Source organism: Danio aesculapii, chromosome 18, assembly GCF_903798145.1.
Source record: "Danio aesculapii chromosome 18, fDanAes4.1, whole genome shotgun sequence".
Taxonomy (NCBI): Eukaryota; Metazoa; Chordata; class Actinopteri; order Cypriniformes; family Danionidae; genus Danio; species Danio aesculapii.
In genome coordinates, this window is record NC_079452.1 from 12,772,539 (window position 1) to 12,792,968 (window position 20,430).

At 34.1% G+C, this 20,430-nt stretch overlaps 1 protein-coding gene across 1 annotated transcript in view; it reads right to left on the reverse strand.

The window, feature by feature from the left end:
- Positions 1 to 6,210: 6,210 nt before the first annotated feature.
- LOC130245273 (rho GTPase-activating protein 42) overlaps positions 6,211 to 20,430 on the reverse strand; it is a 377,423-nt gene continuing 363,203 nt past the window's right edge. The window contains exons 22-25 of the mRNA XM_056477913.1: positions 18,284 to 18,437; positions 15,000 to 15,062; positions 14,250 to 14,329; positions 6,211 to 9,234 (exon numbers count right to left, since the gene is read on the reverse strand). Coding sequence (XP_056333888.1) covers positions 9,146 to 9,234; positions 14,250 to 14,329; positions 15,000 to 15,062; positions 18,284 to 18,437 — 386 coding nt within the window. The 3' untranslated portion in view covers positions 6,211 to 9,145. The remainder of the gene's footprint in view (positions 9,235 to 14,249; positions 14,330 to 14,999; positions 15,063 to 18,283; positions 18,438 to 20,430) is intronic.

Here is a 20,430-nt window from a genome sequence, read left to right on the forward strand (position 1 = left end):
AACGTTGGTCTTAAAGAAACAGTGGCAGGGAAATGGACATAAATATCATGTTTCCATATGGCAACACCGTGCGGTAGAGGGTTAAATTTATGTCAAATGCTTGAATTTAATGTTTCCACAAAGACAATTTTGCACCACTGAGGCTCATAAGTAATATATGTGCATGAGATTTTACAACAGTTTCAAAGTAAAATATCTAGCAAGGAGAGCTAAAACAGATTCAGTGTTCTTAAAAACAGAGAAACATTATGTAGAAATGCACATATTGTGGCATTTGAGAAATCAAATCACTGAAAAAAACCACTGATAGGTCCAAAAAACAAAAAAACAAAACAAAACAAAACAAAATAAAAAAACAAAACAAAACACAAAACAAAAAACAAAACAAAACACAAAACAAATAAAAAAACAAAACACAAAACAAAAAACAAAACAAAACACAAAACAAATAAAAAAACAAAACACAAAACAAAACAAAAAACAAAACAAAACACAAAACAAAAAACAAAACACAAAACAAAAAACAAACAAAAAAAACAACAAAAAAAAAAAACAAAACAAAACAAAACACAACACAACACAACAAAACAAAACACAAAACAAAACAAAAAACAAAACACAAAGAAACAAAACAAAAAACAAAACAAATCAAAAAACAAAACAAAAAACAAAACAAAACAAAAAACAAAACAAAAAGCAAAACAAAACAAAACAAAACAAAACACAAAAAACAAAACAAATCAAAAAACAAAACAAAACAAAACAAAAAACAAAACACAAAAAACAAAACAAAACACACACACAAAAAAAAACAAAAAAAAAAAAAAAAAAAAAACTGCTGAAAAAAACTACTTAAACCAGCCTAGGCTGCTTGGCTGGTTGATCAGCCTGGTTTTAGAGGGGTTTTGGCCATTTCTATGCTGGTTTCCAGCTATGTACAGCCTGGTCTTAGCTGGTCAGGCTGGGAGATGACCAGCCTAACCAGCTTGACCAGCCTAACCAGGCTGGGAGCCCAGCCAAAACTACGTCCAGCTTAAACCAGGTTTTAGTAGGTTTTAACTGGTCATTTTCCAGTCTGACCAGCTAAGACCAGGCTGGAAATCAGCCTGGAAATGGCCAAAACCCCTCTAAAGCCAGACTGGTCAACCAGCTAAAACTAGCCAACCAGCTTAGGCTGCTTTAAGCAGTTTTTTTCAGCAGGGAAACAAACAAACAAACAAATAAGAATATATTGTAACTCTTTACGTAACAGTTCCCACTATTTACTACTGGCTTTTTATTAGTATGATCTTTTTTTGCAATTTATAAACTTATCCAATACTTAAACTACTAGATAACTATTAGATTAATACTACTAATAAGCAAAAAACGAGAAAAATATTGATAGAGGCATGCTATTATATTGAGCTCTGCATAAAAGGACATAAACAATTGAAACTCATATTTGTAATGATTAGAATGGGAATTGTATTCATTTGAACAGAAATTCTAACGGTCCCTGTGTGGATATACTGGTAATTAGTTTCATTCTATTGGTGGCAGGTTATAACCACTAAATCCAAATGGAACATGTCCCAAAACACACAAGTTAATTAACAATTAAGTACAGTGGTTTTAATGGTTAAAAGGTAAGGGTTTATAATGTTTTTAAGCATATTTGTAGCAGAAGCTATTAGAACATCTGTGATGCTTTCTGTTGTTTGTTTATGGATGGCATATCTTCATAATCTCTTAGATTCCTTTATGGCTAAAGGAATAGTTTACCTAAATATTAAAATCAATATTAATTTACTCTCAATCCATTCTCTGTGTATATGACTGTTCTATCAGACAAAAACAGTTGGAATGTTTTACGTTTATCCTGGTTCTTCCATGCTGTGTAATGGTATAGGTTAGTGGCTAGTTTTAAGATTCCACAAGTGAATAAAACCATTGTAAAACTAACTGTTACTCTTTAACTACAAATGCGTCTTAAGTCATACATCAGAGGTCAGCAAACAAGTTGTCTAGAACGTTCATCTTAAGTTTGTAATTTTAAAATTAGATTTTTTTGTTTTGTTACAAAAACACATCGATCTGCTTCAACAGACATGCGCCCCTGGTGGTGTTTGAGTCATTTTGCCGACAAATTTATGCTCTTTTTGGAAAATAAAAGCATTACAACAGCATTAAAATGTAACTACTTTGACTGTGTTCATCTGACAGAAGAAAGTCAGGACGCCTTGAGGGTGAAACAATGATGGGGTCATTTTCAAGTCCTAGTTGTCCAGGAAATGTGTTTGAATGTGATGAAAAGGAAAATGTTTCACTCTGATATTCCTCAGTGGATTTGAGGAACTCCAAATGCTAGTTAGTTTTGATTACACTTTGTTAAGTTAGGGATAAGGAACACACAGTAGGTTGTTATCACAGAATAAAGCCTGACACAAAGCTGAAGGGCTTTATTCTGTGTAAACAATTGTCCTGGATGTATTTTATCCTGCTGATTACATGGCTACTTTCCACAAAACATAAAAAAATAGACATAAAACATTTTTTCTGAGAAGTAATAGCTTATTAATTCTTTAATTAAATGCACATCTGACAAAAACAGCTGATGGAGTATACACTAACTAGAAACGCTGGCTCATTATGGATACGTACCCAGGTCTACATTTCTGGGGACAGCAAAATACGTAATTGGAGGTACATCTGCTCGCAGCACCAGAGGCTGCTGTGTATGCTTTTTAATGATCTCACATTCCTCTTGCACGTCCTCTTATCGCATAAATCCACCAGTGGTGCAATATACACTTCAGTCAACCAGCTTGCTGTCGACTGACTGACCCTCCCAGCCCCGTCCCTAAGCCCAACCGATAGTGTTTTCAAAAGTAATCTGGGAAAAGAAAAGCCATCGCGACAGCACGTTTTCAGATTGTTGTTTATTTATGTTTTTTTGTGTTTTTGATTTCTCAAATCGTTTTTCATCGGACTAGAACCCCGTCATTGCGGTCAACTCAACTCCCAAGTCCATCAGCTTATGTGGCGTGCTACTGGGCAAACTAGTAACATCGGAAAAGCCGCCCATACAAGTGATCAGCTGGTAGCACAAAAATGAACAGAAGCCGTTGATGGCATCATACCGCCCCGTCGCATTTTTAAAGACGAAATGCAGCCAGATGTACCTCTGGCTACATAATTGGGCTCTCCAGAAATGTAGACATGGGTACGTATACACAATGAGCCTGTGTTACTAACTTGAGCGTTATTCTGTCACAAGATGATGCCAAACAGTCAAAAATACAAAGCTGACAGAAACGAAACTTACTGGAGAAAGCATATACTAACTTATAAATTGATTGATTTACAAGAGGGCCCCCGTAGAGTAAAAAAAAACAAATCACAGACAAGACAATTACAGATTTGGATTTGAACAGTCGGTCTGGGTGATTTAAAGTTCCCAGCTGAGCCTGTGTTATTTAGCGGTTGTTATCTCAGGATAACATTGGAATGTAGCGACTGACCAAACAGTATCAAGTATTCCAGACAGTCAAAAATCAGTAAAATGTTATATAAAAATCATGTTCCTTGAAGACATTTAGTACTTTTTGCTACTGTAAATATATAAAAACTTGTTTTTATACTATAGGATTGTGCCGTGGTCTAATTATTTTATTAAATATATATTATTTTATAAACATTATTTTTTTGATTATTTTATATACATGAATACATACATACATATATCGATACATACATACATACATACACACACACACACACACACACACATATATATATATATATATATATATATATATATATATATATATATATATATATATATATATATATATAATTTATTATATTGTTTTATGTGCCTTAGCAGAGGCTTTAGTTTCTTTTTTCCTTACCTCCATTTATCTTTTGATTTATCTACTTATTTTATTTATTTTTAAGGATTACTATGATTTCTTTATTATTATTATTATTATTATTATTATTGTTTTGTCCTTAAAAAGTCTCGTATTTATTTATTTGGTAAATATTTAGTTAACCTATTTGCTACTATAGTTTATGATTTGATTTTGTAGTACGTTTGGACTATAATGAATTGCACATTTGTTTGTAAAACTTGCCTCTGATTATATCTCTGAAAGCACTTTGTACATTTATTTGGATAACTTTAATTAAACATGTCACCAAAAAACCTTAAATGCTAAATAAAATAAATAAATTAGTAAAATGATATTAGTAAAATACATTTATATTAGTAAAATAAGTTTCTAAGAACTTAATTTGGGCAACTTTAAACACAATTTTCTTAGTATTTCTATTGTTTTTGAACCCTCGTTGCATCTTGGACAAATATTGTGCTGTCAATAAACCATAAACTGAACAAACCATATATCAATGAAAAGCCTGTTTATTTGCCTTTGATTTATAAATCTCAATAAAAAAAGAGTCGCATATTTGTTTAAAAAGCATGCACTTAAGTTGCTTTGCGGTCTTTACACAGCGATGTGCAAAGAACCGAATGAAAATCTGAAAATATACATCGACAATGTCAATGTAATCAAAATTCATGTGAAAATCAACAAGCTTATGTTAATTGCTTGTGTTCGTTTCAGCTAGAATCTATCACAGAGAAATCTATTTGATGTTTACATCTAGAAGAGTGTTTCCCAACCCTGTTCCTGGAGGCACACCAACAGTACATATTTTGGATGTTTCCCTCATCTGACCCATTAACTTCAGCTTTTGGAGTCTCTTCTTATGTTTTGATGAGTTGATTCAGGTGTGTTTGATTAGGGAGAGGTTGAAAATGTGTATTGTGGGTGCACCTTCAGGTACAGGGTTGGGAAACACTGATCTAGAATATTTTTTTAAAATGAAAACAGCAGATACTTTCCAGGCCAAAAGATGTATTCAGCTGCTTAATAACATCTAATATCACATGAAATAAAAAGTACATCAATTTTCTATGAAAAAAAAATCTAAATACATAAAAGTAATTAATTTCACCCACCATAATTTGTTCGAGCAGGCTGGCATTTATTTTATTTTATTATTTTTTACATTTATTGAAAGGCATGGTCTTACATTTGGAAAACATTTCTCTGAGCTCCACTGATTTCCTCCCTGTGACCTTGACGGTTTTGCTGAGGGGAGTATCAGTTCTGCACCAGCAGTCAAGGACACAGATCATTCTCATGCATTTAAATGGGAAAAGAACACTGGGATCTTGGCAATAACCTCCTTTCTAAATATGTCTGACGCTGTTTCTCCACAGATCTGTGCAGAAGTTACTGATCTGTCTGTCTGAGATTCACTTCTGAAGGAATTTAGCTCCCGCGTCTTTTCTCGGATGGAAGACAAGAAGATGATCTCACTGTGTTAACAAATTTATTAACAGAACAGAAATTAAAGAGAAAAATTCACGATTTACAGAAAATAATTGTCTGTATATATACACACATTTCTATCATCGTTTATCCTCATAATACACATTTGAAATGTTTTATCTCATCATGCGGCAATAATAAACAGACGGAATGTACCATAATGGAGTTGTTGCTGACAATTGCTGGCATTTTAAGTAAAAAAAAAGTCTGAACATCATGCGCATTTACGCTAAAAGCTGAATTTTTAACGTTTTAGATTTTTTCCTGACCTAAATGCTCATTCTCATTCTATAACACAAACTTTTCAGCAGTAATAAGCAATTTGTGTTTGTGTGTGTATCTGAAAAATATTAGATGTTTTACAGTCAAAACATCTAGTTCTGTTCTTTTTACTTAATTGAATTAGCAACGTTCTATTCCTGTTTATAGTTCTGTACAGACCTGGAGCATTTTAATCTTCTTAAGATGTCTACTAAAACATTAAGCTTAAATGGGCGATTTCAGTACACAGTGGAGACCAAAGGTCTGAGACCAAATTGTGAGAAATATTTATATTGAAAATATATATTTTTTACAGAATATTGCTGGCTGCAGTGCACAAAACAGCCACCAGTTGATAATAATAACAATAAAAATAATATTGGCCATAAAATGTTTTGTAAAAAATCTAAAAACAAATTAAGAAAAGAATATTATTAGAAATACTGTGAAAAAATCCCTGCTCTGTTCAACATAATTTGGGAAATATTTAAAAGAGAAACAATATTCACAGGAGGATAAATATATATATATATATATATATATATATATATAATTATTAGCCCCCTTTGAATTTATTTTCTTTTTTAAATATTTCCTAAATGATGTTTAACAGAGCAAGGAAATTTTCACAGTACACCTGATAATATTTTTTCTTCTGAAGAAAGTCTTATTTGTTTTATTTCAGCTAGAATAAAAGCATTTTTTCATTTTTTATGAACCATTTTAAGGTCAAAATTATTAGCCCCTGTAAGCTATTTTTTCAATAGAGTACAGAACAAACCGTCGTTATACAATGACTTGCCTAATTACCCTAACCTGCCTAGTTAACCTAATTACCCTAGTTAAGCCTTTAAATGTCACTTTAAGCTGTATAGAAGTGTCTTGAAAAATATCTAGTTAAATATTATTTACTGTCATCATGGCAAAGATAAAATAAATCAGTTATTAGAAATGAGTTATTAAAACTATTATGTTTAGAAATGTGCTGAAAAAGATTTAATTGAGGAAATGCCAAGGGGGGCTATTAATTCATGGGGCTAATAATTCTGACTTCAACTGTATATATATGAATGTCAAAAGAAACGCATCCAGTCTGGTTAGCAACATTTTTAAAATATCTTTTGTGTTTAACAGAACAAAGAAATTCGTACAGACTTGGATCAACGAAAGGATATGTAAATAATGACAGAATTTTCATCTACAGTAATGCAGCATTTTAAACAATGCTGTTGGATTTTCTGTTTAAAATCTTCAAATGGTAAAAACGGTCTCAGACTTTTAAACATTCGCGACAGTAAAAGTATGTTAATTTATGATCAGATACACACCACACACATGTTGGTTTTGGTGGTTTATGAGGACCCTCTATAAGCACAATATATTTTATATTGTTAAAAAATGCTTATTATATGGCTTTACCCTACTCCTACCCTACACTGTAAAAAATTCCCAGAATTTCACAACGCTACTGTCATTTTTCACAGTGAATTACATTAGTATCACTTTACAGGATATTACTGTGAAATTTAAAAAAAAAAATTCAGAATTTTATTGTGAAATTAAGACAGGCATCATAAATACATTAAAGTCTCCACTTTCCTTCCTAATCTTAACTGCCTCTCTGGCTATACCACTAACTGTACTCTCTCAGAAAGAGAGTACTTCTTAGACTTTACACACCTGAAACTTGTCTATAGCACTTATTCACTGCTGCTCTTATAGTTTTGTAAATGCTTCCTTGTCCTCATTTGTAAGTCGCTTTGGATAAAAGCGTCTGCTAAATGACTAAATGTAAATTACTGTAAAAATTATACTATAAATCGTATATAAATTATACGTTAATTATACTGTAGGAATTCAAACATTTTTAATTTTATTCAACACAGAAGTTAATACACATAATCTTTTATCTTAGTAAAGGCACTTTTATTTGGCATTTGAAATATTTTCTGAATTATTGTAATTATGAACTACCTCACAGTAATTTATTGTAAATATACGAACAGTACCTTACCATGAAAGTGATGCAATTATTAGCCTGCAATTTACTGTAAATTTAAGGTCAAATATTTTACATTGTACCCTTAAACCCAACTCTGACAGAAAACCTGTGGCAAATTTTGCAAGTGAAATGACCCCGTTAGGTAAGATCAGTGGTGGAAAAAGTACTGAAAGTAAAAGTACCATTACTTGCCCAAAAATGTAGTGCAAGTAGAGTAAAAGTATCTGTTTTAAATATTACTCAAAGTATGAGTAAAAAGAAGACCTTTTTTAACAGTACTCAAGAGTAGTGAGTGTTACGCTGTAAAAAGCTGATGCATTTAAATGTCATTTGTGTGTGTATGTGTGTGTAAACGTAACATTCTGTAGTGCATTTAGTTATTGTTTAAGGCCCTTTCGGTCACCATACAGAAAACATCTGTCATCTTCTCATCAGTGACATGCATCTAAACAGTCTCTGAGTCATTGAGCGTCAAGATTTTGGACATCCTCTTGGACACTATAAAGGCTTCCAAACAGTTTGCTGCATTTATAAATTGCCCATGTCTTGCAGTTGTTCAGTATGATGCGATTTACCTTCTATGTGTGATTTTGATTGGAAAGGAAACACAGGACTGACTTTTCTAATCTCTATAGACAAGAAAAAATAAAGTACAACTGCAGGCAGGAAAAAAAAGTAGAGTAAAAGTACCGATACAGCACAAAAAATGTACTCAAGGGAAAGTAAAAGTACATATTGTCAAAACTACTTAGTAAATTACAATTTCTGAGAAAAACTTCTCAATTACAGTCATTTGAGTATTTGTAATTTGAAATTTACACCACTGAGTATGATTTCTAAAAGATTCAATTCACAAGGACGCAAGGCATGTCCTCATAAACCACCTCAATATTGTAATTAAAAGGTCATACCCATGTCATTTTACAAATTGTGTCCTCCTAAACCACCAAATCCAGTACACACACATACACAGCCGATAATGTAAGCTGAACGATGTTAAATATGACAGCCATTTACAGATAAAATAATTTTTGCAGAGGTTCAAACTTCTCCCCTTCACTAAAAGACACTAAAATAAGCGAACGTCTGTCTCTTAGATCTATTTGCTGATCTTTCATGACAGGATTACAGTTTTCTAAAACACAGCAGACCTAACAGAACTCCTAAGATGTGAATTTCTGTATCTTTACTCAGTGATTTCATTTCAAGTTCAACTTTAATTTCTGCCTGAGTAAAACCCCATTAGTCAAGAATTACTCCTAATATCCGGACATGAATCACCACTGTGCTTTATGAGTGAGGTTTGTGTACTGTACACAATCTCTTAATTATCTCTTAATACGATCTGTTAATCTTAAGAATCTCTTCATTAACAATCATAATGGCCTATCTATACACTGCACCTACTTGATAATTGATTTATGCTTAAAGCTCTTGGTTTAAAATTGACGTCGCCATGGATACCATGAAATTCTTGGCCACTCCTGGTTGGACGCTGTCAGAGAAACACCACATAATTTTCAGGGATGAGGCCTGTTTTGCCCTCACATGTTGCTTGGAGCCAGCCGGGTTCCACTGAAGGATACACTGCACACAAGAAAATCACAAGCTTTAAGCCAAGGAGAACACTTCTGTAATCTCAAAGAACAAAACAAAACAAACAAACAAAAAGATTAAAGGGATAGTTCGCCGTAAAATTAAAATTGTGCCATTATTTAGTTAGCCTTTACTCATTTACTCACCGATGGTTCTTCAAATTTGCTTTACAGTAGTTATATTAGGGTCTTTATTACCATTCATTTTCCTTCCCTTACTTATCAGGGGTCGCCACAGTGGAATAAACCGCTAACTATTCTGGCATACGTTTTATGCAGCGAATGCCCTTCCAGCTGCAACCCAGTACTGGGAAACACCCATACACTCTCTTATTCACACACACACTCATAGGCTACGGCCAATTTAGTTTATTTAATTCACCTATACTGCATGTTTTTGGACTGTGGGGGAAACCGGAGTACTCAAAGAAAACCCACGCCAACATGGGGAGAACAGAAACTCCACACAGAAATGTCAACTGGCCCAGCCAGGACTCAAACCAGAAACCTTCTTGCTGTAAGGCGACAGTGCTTACAACTGAACCACCGTGCCACCTTGTTTTACAACTCCCTTACAGTTAAGCAGTTGAGTTATACCAATTTTAAATCCATTCAGCTGATCTTAGGTACTAGAGGAACTACTTTTAGCTTAGCTTAGCAAAAATTACTGAATCGGATTAGACCATTAGCATTTCCCTCCAAAAATATCTCCATGGTTGAAAGGCACGCTCCATGTGCAAGCAGGTGGTCATGTTGGTGATATTTACAGACACTAACCATTTTTTAGTGGCTGAGTAACATTATTGCGCCTACTGCAGGCATGGTATGGCAACAAAGTTTGTTGATTATTACACCGGGATGACAGTATAGTTCATAGGCATATCAGCCTATGAAATAGCAACTTTTCATTTTCTGTTATTTTTAGTGTTATTCTTAGTCTGCATTGTAACTACAGAAGAGCCAAGCTTTAAATAGGTAGATTATCGAAACTTTTTTTTAGCATTTTTTAGCAAGATGCTATTGGTCTAATCTGATAGTTGTAGGAGTAGCATCCCAATTGACACACTATACACTATGCATTTGAACACTGTTCACACAACAGTGTCCACTAACTGACAAAAGTCTTGTCGTCTATCCAAGTTTTAGGAACAACAAATAATAACTTGACTTCTAGTTGATCATTTGGTATCAGAAGTGGCTTATATGAAAGCCAAAGGCATCTAGATTACACTTATTTTACCAAAATAAAATATGATCATGCCCTGATTTTTAATTATTTAATTATAACAGTAAGGTCTGACCTTGCTTAGACAAAAGTCTTGTCACTTAACCAACATAATATACAGTACAGAATATAAAGTCATGATGCAGTGGAAAAATAATTAATATTGTGTATGACTCCCTTGAGCTTGGAAGACTGCATCCATACATCTCTGCAATGACTCAAATAACTTATTAATAAAGTCATCTGGAATGCCAAAGATAGCGTTCTTGCAGGACTCCTAGAGTTCATTAAGATTCTTTGGAGTCATCTTCAATGCCTCCTCCTTCATCTTACCCCAGACAATCTCAATAATGTTCATGTCTGGTGACTGGTCTGGCCAATCCTGGAGCACCTTGACCTTCTTTGCTGTCAGGAACTTTGATGTGGAGGCTGAAGTATGAGAAGGAGCGCTATCCTGCTGAAGAATTTGCCCTCTCCTGTGATTTGTAATGTAATGGGCAGCACAAATGTCTTGATACCTCAAGCTGTTGATGTTGCCATCCACTCTGCAGATCTCTCGCACATCCCTATACTGAATGTAACCCCAATAGGTCTTCAGCAGTGTTTGTGATGATTGGGATGCAGTTAAACAGATGATTCATCAGAAAAATAAACCTTCAGCCACTTTTAAAATGATCAACTAGAAGTCAAGTTATTATTTGTTGCTCTTACAACTGGGATCAATGACAAGACTTTTGTCAGGTAGTGTAGTGTATGACTTTAGTGTAATCTCAAATGGAACACTAACTTTATTTGCTAAATGAAAATTCAAGCCATCTCCCAGGCAATAGAGCTGTGCAATATAGACAAAATAATCATACTGCGATTTTATTTGAGATTATGGCAACTGTTTTTGCTTTTTAAAACAAGCTACATACATGCATTCTAAATGTATTCAGTGCACAAGAAGTGCATAACAAAACATTTGACAATGAAATAACATAGTATTAAGTTTAATAAAGAAAACTGTAGTTAAATTGTCTTTAAAACAGACAACATAAAATAAATGTGGTAATAGACACTTGTTGCTCTTCATAAAGTCCCCATGATCCTAAAGCTTCTTTTAAACCTTCAGATATATTTTCTCCAGTGTGATTTTCTGGGAAGAATGCTGTTTGCAAACATCGGCTTTTCATTGCAAAGTTGTCATTAATATAGTGGACCGTTAAACTAATGTACGGCTCCATCGTTCTGCTGGACCACATATCAGTGGTCGTGGCGAAGTATTTCACCTGCTTGAGGTCATGTTTCAACGCCCGTTTCTCATACATTTCAGGAATAGCAAATCGTGTGAAATGAGTGCTAGATGGCAGCTGGTATCTTTTGTCAAGTGTTTGTATTAGTCTTCGGAAGCCGTCTTTACTGACGATGTGCGCAGATATCATATCTTTGCATATATGATAGGTGTCGTTTTGATCCTTTCTCATAAGGCACGGCGATTGCAAATGCTTGAACAATGGATACTTGGGCTGTTTGGGCTGGCTTTGATGTGTGTTTTTGTTTGTTTTGATGGACTTTTGTCAACATGCATTAATCAGGCAATTTTTTATGACGCTGTTTTAAGTGTTGGAACAGATTTGTAGTATTGCTTCGTTTTGTTAGAATAATCTTTTCACAGGTCTTGCAAATTACCTTGCTCTGTGCCACATCCTCTCTCCTGAATCCAAAATACTCAAACGACTGATGTTGAATTTCTCTTTGGCACCAAATAATCTTTGTTTTGACCTGCTTTCATTCACATTTTATGTTCTTTCCTCCCGCTCGCCTATCCGGTTCTCCCGCTCAACTTCGTTGTGCGCGAAGTGAGCTGGTTAACATCTTTCTCCTGCTCAACTTAGCTGTAATTGTCCAGTGTGCTGTGTCAGCTCTGATTGGTTAACATATTAAAATCACGCGCACAAGAATGTATTCTGTATAAAGATCTAAATAAATTAATAGATAAAATCGCAGCCTTATGCGGTTTAGAAATCGCATGTGCTTAAATCCCGATTTTTTTTGCGATTGCGATTAATTGCACAGCCCTACCAGGCAATGTTTAACAGTTGGCGAACTAGACCAGATAAATGACCAAACTACTAAATAGTACATATCATGAGTACATCTGCAGTCACCACCGAAAGGTAGCGTACAAGGTATGTGGCAGAATTTTACTTTCACAATCAAAATAAATGAAGTAATCCAACCTCAGGTGCTGATAGCTCATCCTCGTCTGCTTGGTGAGCAAAGCTGTGACAGTTAAGTGGATGAAGTGTCAACACTTATGTTTAACGGTTGAATTAGTGCATCATCCGGCTACTTAAAGTGCACTTATTCTTCTTAGGATTTTTCATGCAAATGCACTACTTCAACTCATACTACAAAATAGTGTAGAATAGTGCATAGGAATGCAATTTAGAATGCACCTAATGATCTGTGCTAAGCTGAAAGTGCTAAAGGGGTTAAACTTATAGCAAGTAGAACTATTACTGAATAGAAATATTACTATGTATATATATTTTTCTGTTTAACAGAGAGAAGATTTCTAAACATGACAGTTTTAATAACTAATTTCTAATAACTGATTTTTTTATCTTAGCCATGATGACAGTACATAATAATTTACTAGATATTTTTTGAGATACTAGTATTCAGCTTAAAGTGACATTTAAAGGCTTAACTAGGCAGGTTAGGGTAATTAGGCAAGTCATTGTTTAACAATGGTTTGTTCTGTAGACTATTGAAAAAAAATGAGCTTAAGGGGGCTAAAAATATTGACCTTAGAATGTTTTTCAAAAAATTAAAACTGCTTTTATTCTAGCTGAAATGAAACAAATAAAACTATTTCCAGAAGAAAAAATATTATCAGAAATACTGTGAACATTTCCTTGTCCTGTTAAACATTATTTGGGAAATATTGGAATTTTTTATACTGTTTTCTTTGCTAAACTTTGCTAAGATGATGACTAGAACTGTTCACTTATCAAATAAGACAGCAGAAAAATATAACAAGTTTCCCGATTCCATATCCTCCCCTCTCTCATACTTTGCTTCCTGTCTAAATACTGTCATGTCATAATAAATACCTAAGAGAAAAAAACAACCTTCAAACATATCTGCAGGCCAAAATAAAGTCTAGTCACACAATAAAGTCTAGTGCATAGTTTGGCCATTATATTCACAAAACAATAGTAACCTCAGGAAAGGGAGGTGCCGCATTTGCAGGTTTTTGATAAATTACAGATCAAGCAGGGTCACTTTGCACTAATAAATAACCCTCATAAAGCTTTCAAAGTATCCCATCCAGTAACCTGTTTTTTTTTTCAACAGTCTGAACTGTGCAAGCATCTGTTTAGACTGAAAAGCATTAGGCAAATGGAATCGAAAATTAACGAGTTTGTAAATCCGTTGAAATGTCAACACTGTAGAGAGGTTGATGGGTAAAAGGAGGTTTATTTTGCGCTAAGTGCTTGCTGAGCTTTAGCGAGGGGAAGACACTGCCTTGAACAGGTTACAGTGACCTGTTTCAATGCCCTGGTGCCCGGCCAAGTGTGTTCCTTGTGGAAAATATATCCAGCTATAAAATCCCAGTCCTGACATGTGCAAGAAACAACAACAGATGGCTGTTCCACAGAGCTGACACAAAAATGCAATATTTTTTTATTAAATTGATGCTGTGGTATGCAGCAAATGTTTTAGGGTTTTAGATCCAAGATCCAATACAACTAGATGGATGGATGGATGAATAGATGGATAGATAGACTCACCGTTTGAGAAGTGCGCCCCCTGTGGGAAACTCAGTTCATTGCTGTGTTCGGCTTCACAGGAATAAATGGCTTTCGCATCTCTGTGAATGACAATCAAATATGATAAATTTCAGGAAGATGCCAATACACTTTAAAGACAATTTGTTAATTGATGATAATCATAACTGGGTCATTCTACAGAACTGCTTGAAATTCAGAGTTGGAAATGGAGTTGTTTTTCTCCAGAAATTGTGTTTGTATGGGATAAATTTCATTGTCACTTTATTAGGTACACCTAATTGTACTGGGTTAGACCCCCTTTTTGCCATCAGAACTGCTTCAGTTCTTCAAGGCACAGATTTAACAAGGTACTGGAAAAAATCCTTAGAGATTTTGGTCCACATGACATGATAGCATCACACAGTTGCTGCAGATTTGTTGGGTGCACATCCATGATGTGAATCTCCTGTTCCACCAAATCCCCAAGGTGCTCTATCATTCTGAACGAGGCATACAGTGAAGTGCATAGAAATGCAAATGACTAATCAAAAATTTTAATTTTTACATTTTTTTGATAAACTTACTTTAAGAAATTGTCAAAACATCTTCAAGGAACTTTAACGTTACTGTTTTTGTCACAAAATAAAAATCCGAAACTGACCCATACAATGTATTTTTGACTATTGCCAAAAATATACCAGTCCAACATAATACATATATAGTGTCACATATCTAAATGAACCAATGAAGTGTTAATGTGTTTATCTTTACCTTCCTAAAGGAGGATGTTTAACAGCTGATGGGTTCTCAAACAGCAGAGCTCTGGCAGCCACTCTGGAAAACACAAACCATGCCAGACGTCAGGATGATTAACAACAGAATGATTTGACGTCACAAGAATTAGGCTTGCTAAACAAATCATTTTTAACTAAAGCAGCAGAGCGACAGAATGGATGCGTTTGCTACATATCATGGTTTGAATGACGTGCATTATACGCACACTTCTCCAAGAGAAACAGAGTCGTTAATTGACTAATGTACAATTTATAATTGCTAAAGTAACTTGCATATTAATTTTTTTTTAACATGTTGCTAACACTTAAAAAAAGGATGGGAATAGTTCACTCAAAAATTCAAATTTACTCACTATTTTCTCACCCTCAGGTGGTTTCAAACCTTTATGAGCTTCTTTATTCTGTTCAACACCAATATGTTTTGAATGCTGAAAGCCATTGATTTCCACAGTAGGGAAAAAACCCAAATACAATGGAAGTCAATGGTTACAGGTTTTCCCTTTCTTCAACAATCTTCACTTTCTTTTGTTTTCAGTGATAGAAAGAAACTGATGAAGGTTTGTGAAAAGCGAAGGGTGATTAAATGATGACAGAATGTTCCTGTTTTGGGTGAACTTTCCCTTTAAGTCAGATGTGATGTTTCCTTTCTTCAAGCGATATAAGCTGCCCTGGAGAGAGGATTTAAAAATTCAGTGCTGGGTCACATCAACCTTTCGGTGTAATTATAACTCATGGCAACACAGAACAACTGCTATCAATCTGCATTCAGCAGCAACTATGCTGACAGATACTGCATAATATTTATTCATCATGTACCTTTAATTAATTCTTTTACATTCCTCATCGTGTTGTGCTTTTTTTTTAAAACCCAACAGACACTAAAAAAAGCCAACAATGGCGTAATGAAGGTGACAGATAGAACCATCTAATTATAGATAACTGAAGAGACAGCTTTCCTAAAAAATTAAAATTGTCACCATATAAAAATGTTCACACCATGACTTACTTTCATCTGTATCCCTGCTGTAAAAAACAGCTAAGACCAACCTGACCAACTAAGACCACCTGTGCATTGTCGCGGTACCCGACCACATTTCATGCGGTGCTGGAATAATTTCCGAATAAAAGCGCGGGAGTGGTCGGTAACTCTGGTTTAATTTTAACAGGAGTGGGCGGTCTCACAATATCGCTCCCGAGCAAGCAAGCGCGCGTGGTGTGTGTGTGTGCGTGTGTGTTTGTTTGGTGCTGTCTATGTTTGTGTATGTGAGTGAATGAGAGACAGTGTGGTGCTGTGTGTCCATGTGTGTGTGTGTGTGAGTTAATACAGACAGCTTGTTATAAATACAACACTGTGTATGGAAAGCATCGTCAATGCACCGTGATGCACCAGAATATCGAATTGAACTGAATTGATGGCATGACAATCGTAACCGAACCGAACCGTGAGACCAGTATAGATTCACACCTCTTAATATCTCTCTCTATATCTCTCTATATCTCTCTATATCTATCTATCTATCTATCTATCTATCTATCTATCTATCTATCTATCTATCTATCTATATATATATATATATATATATATATATATATATATATATATATATATATATATATATATATATTAGAAGTGGGCCGTTATTGGCGTTAACGTGCTGTGATAAAAAAAATATCGCCTTTAATCTACTCTCAAAGTTGGGTTGGGAGCTGGGTCTATTCTACGCAAGCTATGATGACTTTCACCTTGATATTTTAGGGCGGATGTATACCTGACCGGTGAGCCATCTGACAAAAAAGTGCCCTTCTGAATCAAATCAGCAGGATGCCTGACTTTAACTGCAGTTCGGCAATTTCACTTTAACTCATGAACAATTCATTCATGCCGCCATGACAAACTGAGGTATTAGACACAAATAAGGAGTAAGGACTGGTGAGAATGTTATGGAATTTACGAACACACGCCGATAAAAAGAAAAAACTTCAGCATTTCGCGATGTGTGTGTGTGTGGGTTGTCCTTCACTGACAGCTGTGTGTGTGTGTGGATCTTGTCGGAAAATATGGCGAAAAGTCCTACATGACGATGTTTACTGATCGCGGTGTTTACTTCAATAATGCCACTAATATATATGCATTCTCCACGTCTTAATTCCATTTCTGTTTAGTTCAGTTATGGCTTTAGTCGGATTAAGGTGATCAAAAATCGCTGTTTGGAGCTTATGTAGTTAGTACATACAGTTACTAACAGTTAGTAAACACAGGCACATCTTATTGAACATAATTTATTTTCATCATCAATTATCATAGTAGAACAGTTTCTCAAGCAGTTTGTGATGCATTTTGGAAACAGGAGATGAGCCCCTGGTCTAATTTGCCACCTGGCTTGAGAAACCCGTTCTCAAAGACTTATTATTTGGGTAGAATTGGCAGAATTCAAATGAGCCATTTTAATATAGATTAATTCCGAGATTAGTCTAGATTATTCTAGATAAAAAAATGAATCTATATATAGTTGAAGTCAGAATTATTAGCTCCTCTGAATTATTAGCCCCCGTTATTTTTTTCTGTTTAAAGAAGAGAATATTTTTTCAACACATTTCTAAACATAATAGTTTTAATAACTCATTTCTAATAACTGATTTATTTAATCTTTTTCATGATGACAGCACATAATATTTTACTATATATTTTTCTACACATTTTATACAGCTTAAAGTGAGACGTAAAGGCTTAACTAGGTTAATCAGGTTAACTAGGCAGGTTAGGGTAATTAGGCAAGTTATTGTATAACGATGGTTTGTTCTGTAGACTATCGAAAAAATATATAGCTTGATGGGGCAAATAATTTTGACCTTAAAATGATTTAAAAAAAAATTAAAAACTACTTTTATCATAGCCGAAATAAAACAAATAAGACTTTCTTCAGAAGAAAAAAATATTATCAGACATACTGTGAAAATTTCCTTGCTCTGTGAAACATCATTTGAGAAATATTTAAAAAAGAAAAAAACAAAAATCAAAGGGGGGCTAATAATTTTGACTTTAACCGTTTATATATGTGTGTATATATATATATATATACACACCTTTGATTTTTGTTTTTTTTCTTTTTTAAATATTTCTCAAATGACGTAACCTTTCAATAAATCATAAACAATGCGTTCACTTATAGCTTATAGAGTACACATCAACATTTTTCATCGTATTTTGGTACAAATGTGAGGTTTGCCAGTTTGCTGATTTGTATACTGATGAAGACTCACACAGATCCTGGTCTCTGATAGCCATTAGTTGAGCTGTTGTTGTCCATCTTTCTCCGCAGGAGTGCTTTAGGTGGCACATCAAGGCAGGTGGTGGATTTAGAGCCGTCGACACACACCAGACTATTCACAGAGCCTGCAAAACTCTTACACACTCCTGAGAGAACACAACAGACCCACACATGATCAGTAAAGGTTGATTTGATGGTCTATTTTAACAACAGTAGAAAAAAGAAATCTGCATATAGTTTTGTAAAGATAAGGTTGGCAGTGTTCGTACAGGTGCTGGAAAGCCTTATAGAATCGTTTTTTTGATCTATTAAGATTTTGTTTACATCTTTACTTTATATATTTGTTATTTTTAAATACGTTTTCACATGGTAAATCAATAACAATTGAAAGCGTAGCATTGTTTCAAGTGTCTTTATGAGATTTTTGTATTTGTAAATCCTTGAAAAAGTTTGAATTGCTTTTCTTACTTAGAGTTTGTGTGTTGTTTGAGGTCCAAATATCAAAAAATTCTTTAATCTAGAAGAATTTTTTTGAGAAGCAAAACATATTGTCTTGTTTTCAGAAATAATAAGTCAAATTACTGTGAGCTTTTCCTTAAAACAACCAAAATAATCTGCCAATAGGGAAAGCAAAATAATCATATTTCAAAGTGAAAACAAGATTCTTTTGCTTGTTTTGAGGAAAAAATCATTTGATTTGACTTTTTTTTCCTTCTCAAGAAAATTCTTCTTGATTCAAGAATTTTCTGATATTTGGACCTCAAACAACACAAAGCTTTTTTTTTTTTTTGCAGTGCAGTGTTTTAGGAATTGATGGATAAAGTGTTTTAAACTGCTCTAAATTGTATTTGTGTTGCTTTCATAAAACTTAATCTTACTAAATAGGCAATAACAATTACCTATTTAAATAAAACAAATATATTTTTGCTTTTGCAATAAATGAAAACAAAATGCAAGATTATTTGCACATGGACATTTGTAATTATGTTTATCTATCTGCCACTCCTGATTATTAATAGCATCCTGTACATAGATTCATTTATTGTAAATCTGTTCATAGCTAATACAACCTGTATATAATGTTGATAGTACAACCATCTGTAAATATCACCATAGTTTTTCTATAACTGCACTTTATAACTTATACCTGTATCCTGCACTTGCTGCTATTGCACTGCTGGTTAGACCCACACTGCATTTCGTTGCCTTGTACTTGTACATGTGTAATGACAATAAAGTTGAATCTAATCGAATCGAATCTAATCTAATTTGATTATTGTTTCTAGAACTGCACATTTTTTTATTACTATTTTTGTAGCATGCATGATTTTCTAGGCTTTTTATCATCCACAGGTTTGCATAATTTAATGTGTCCTTGCCAAAAAAAAAAAAAGATTTGCTCAGTTGTTCAAAATCTTATCAATCTTTCATACCCTTCCACAATATTAATATGAATACACAAATATTAAGTCACAAGTCAGTTTTCGACACTGATAATAAGAAATTGCTCATAAGCAGCCAATCACAATCAGCAAATCATAATGACTTTTAAGATAGCAGCCAATCACAATCAGCATATCAGAATGATTTTTAAATAGCAGGCAATCAGAATCAGCATATCAGAATGAGACATGGGAAATGATGCAGCTTTTGATCATAGGAATAAATCACAAAAAATGTATGAATAGGATTAAAAAGTCATAACAATATTTTTCAACATTTCTATTTTTACAGTACTTCACTCAAATAAATAAGCCATAAAAGACTATTAAAATTGTTAAGAATTGTTGGAATTGTTAGAAATGCTGAACTGTGAGAAAGACTGCAAACTTCTTTACAATTGTCAGAAATAAAGATGCAGTTTTGTGCATTTTTTTTCTGTAAACTGCACAATATAAAACTTTTTGTTGCTCTGATTTTATTATTACTTTTTTTGTGGCATCCATGACAGGGTTGCATAATACATGTCTTTGCTGAAAAAAAAAAATCCCAATTCCTTCTCCTTCCCCCTACCCCTTGTTTTGAGCGTTCATGTAAAGGGGTAGGGTTGTCCTAATTCTCTTTAGCTTGAAGGTGTAGGGCTAAGGGGAAGGGCTGAAAAGTTTTTTCAGGACCACACTTGAAACCAAGAGGTAAGAA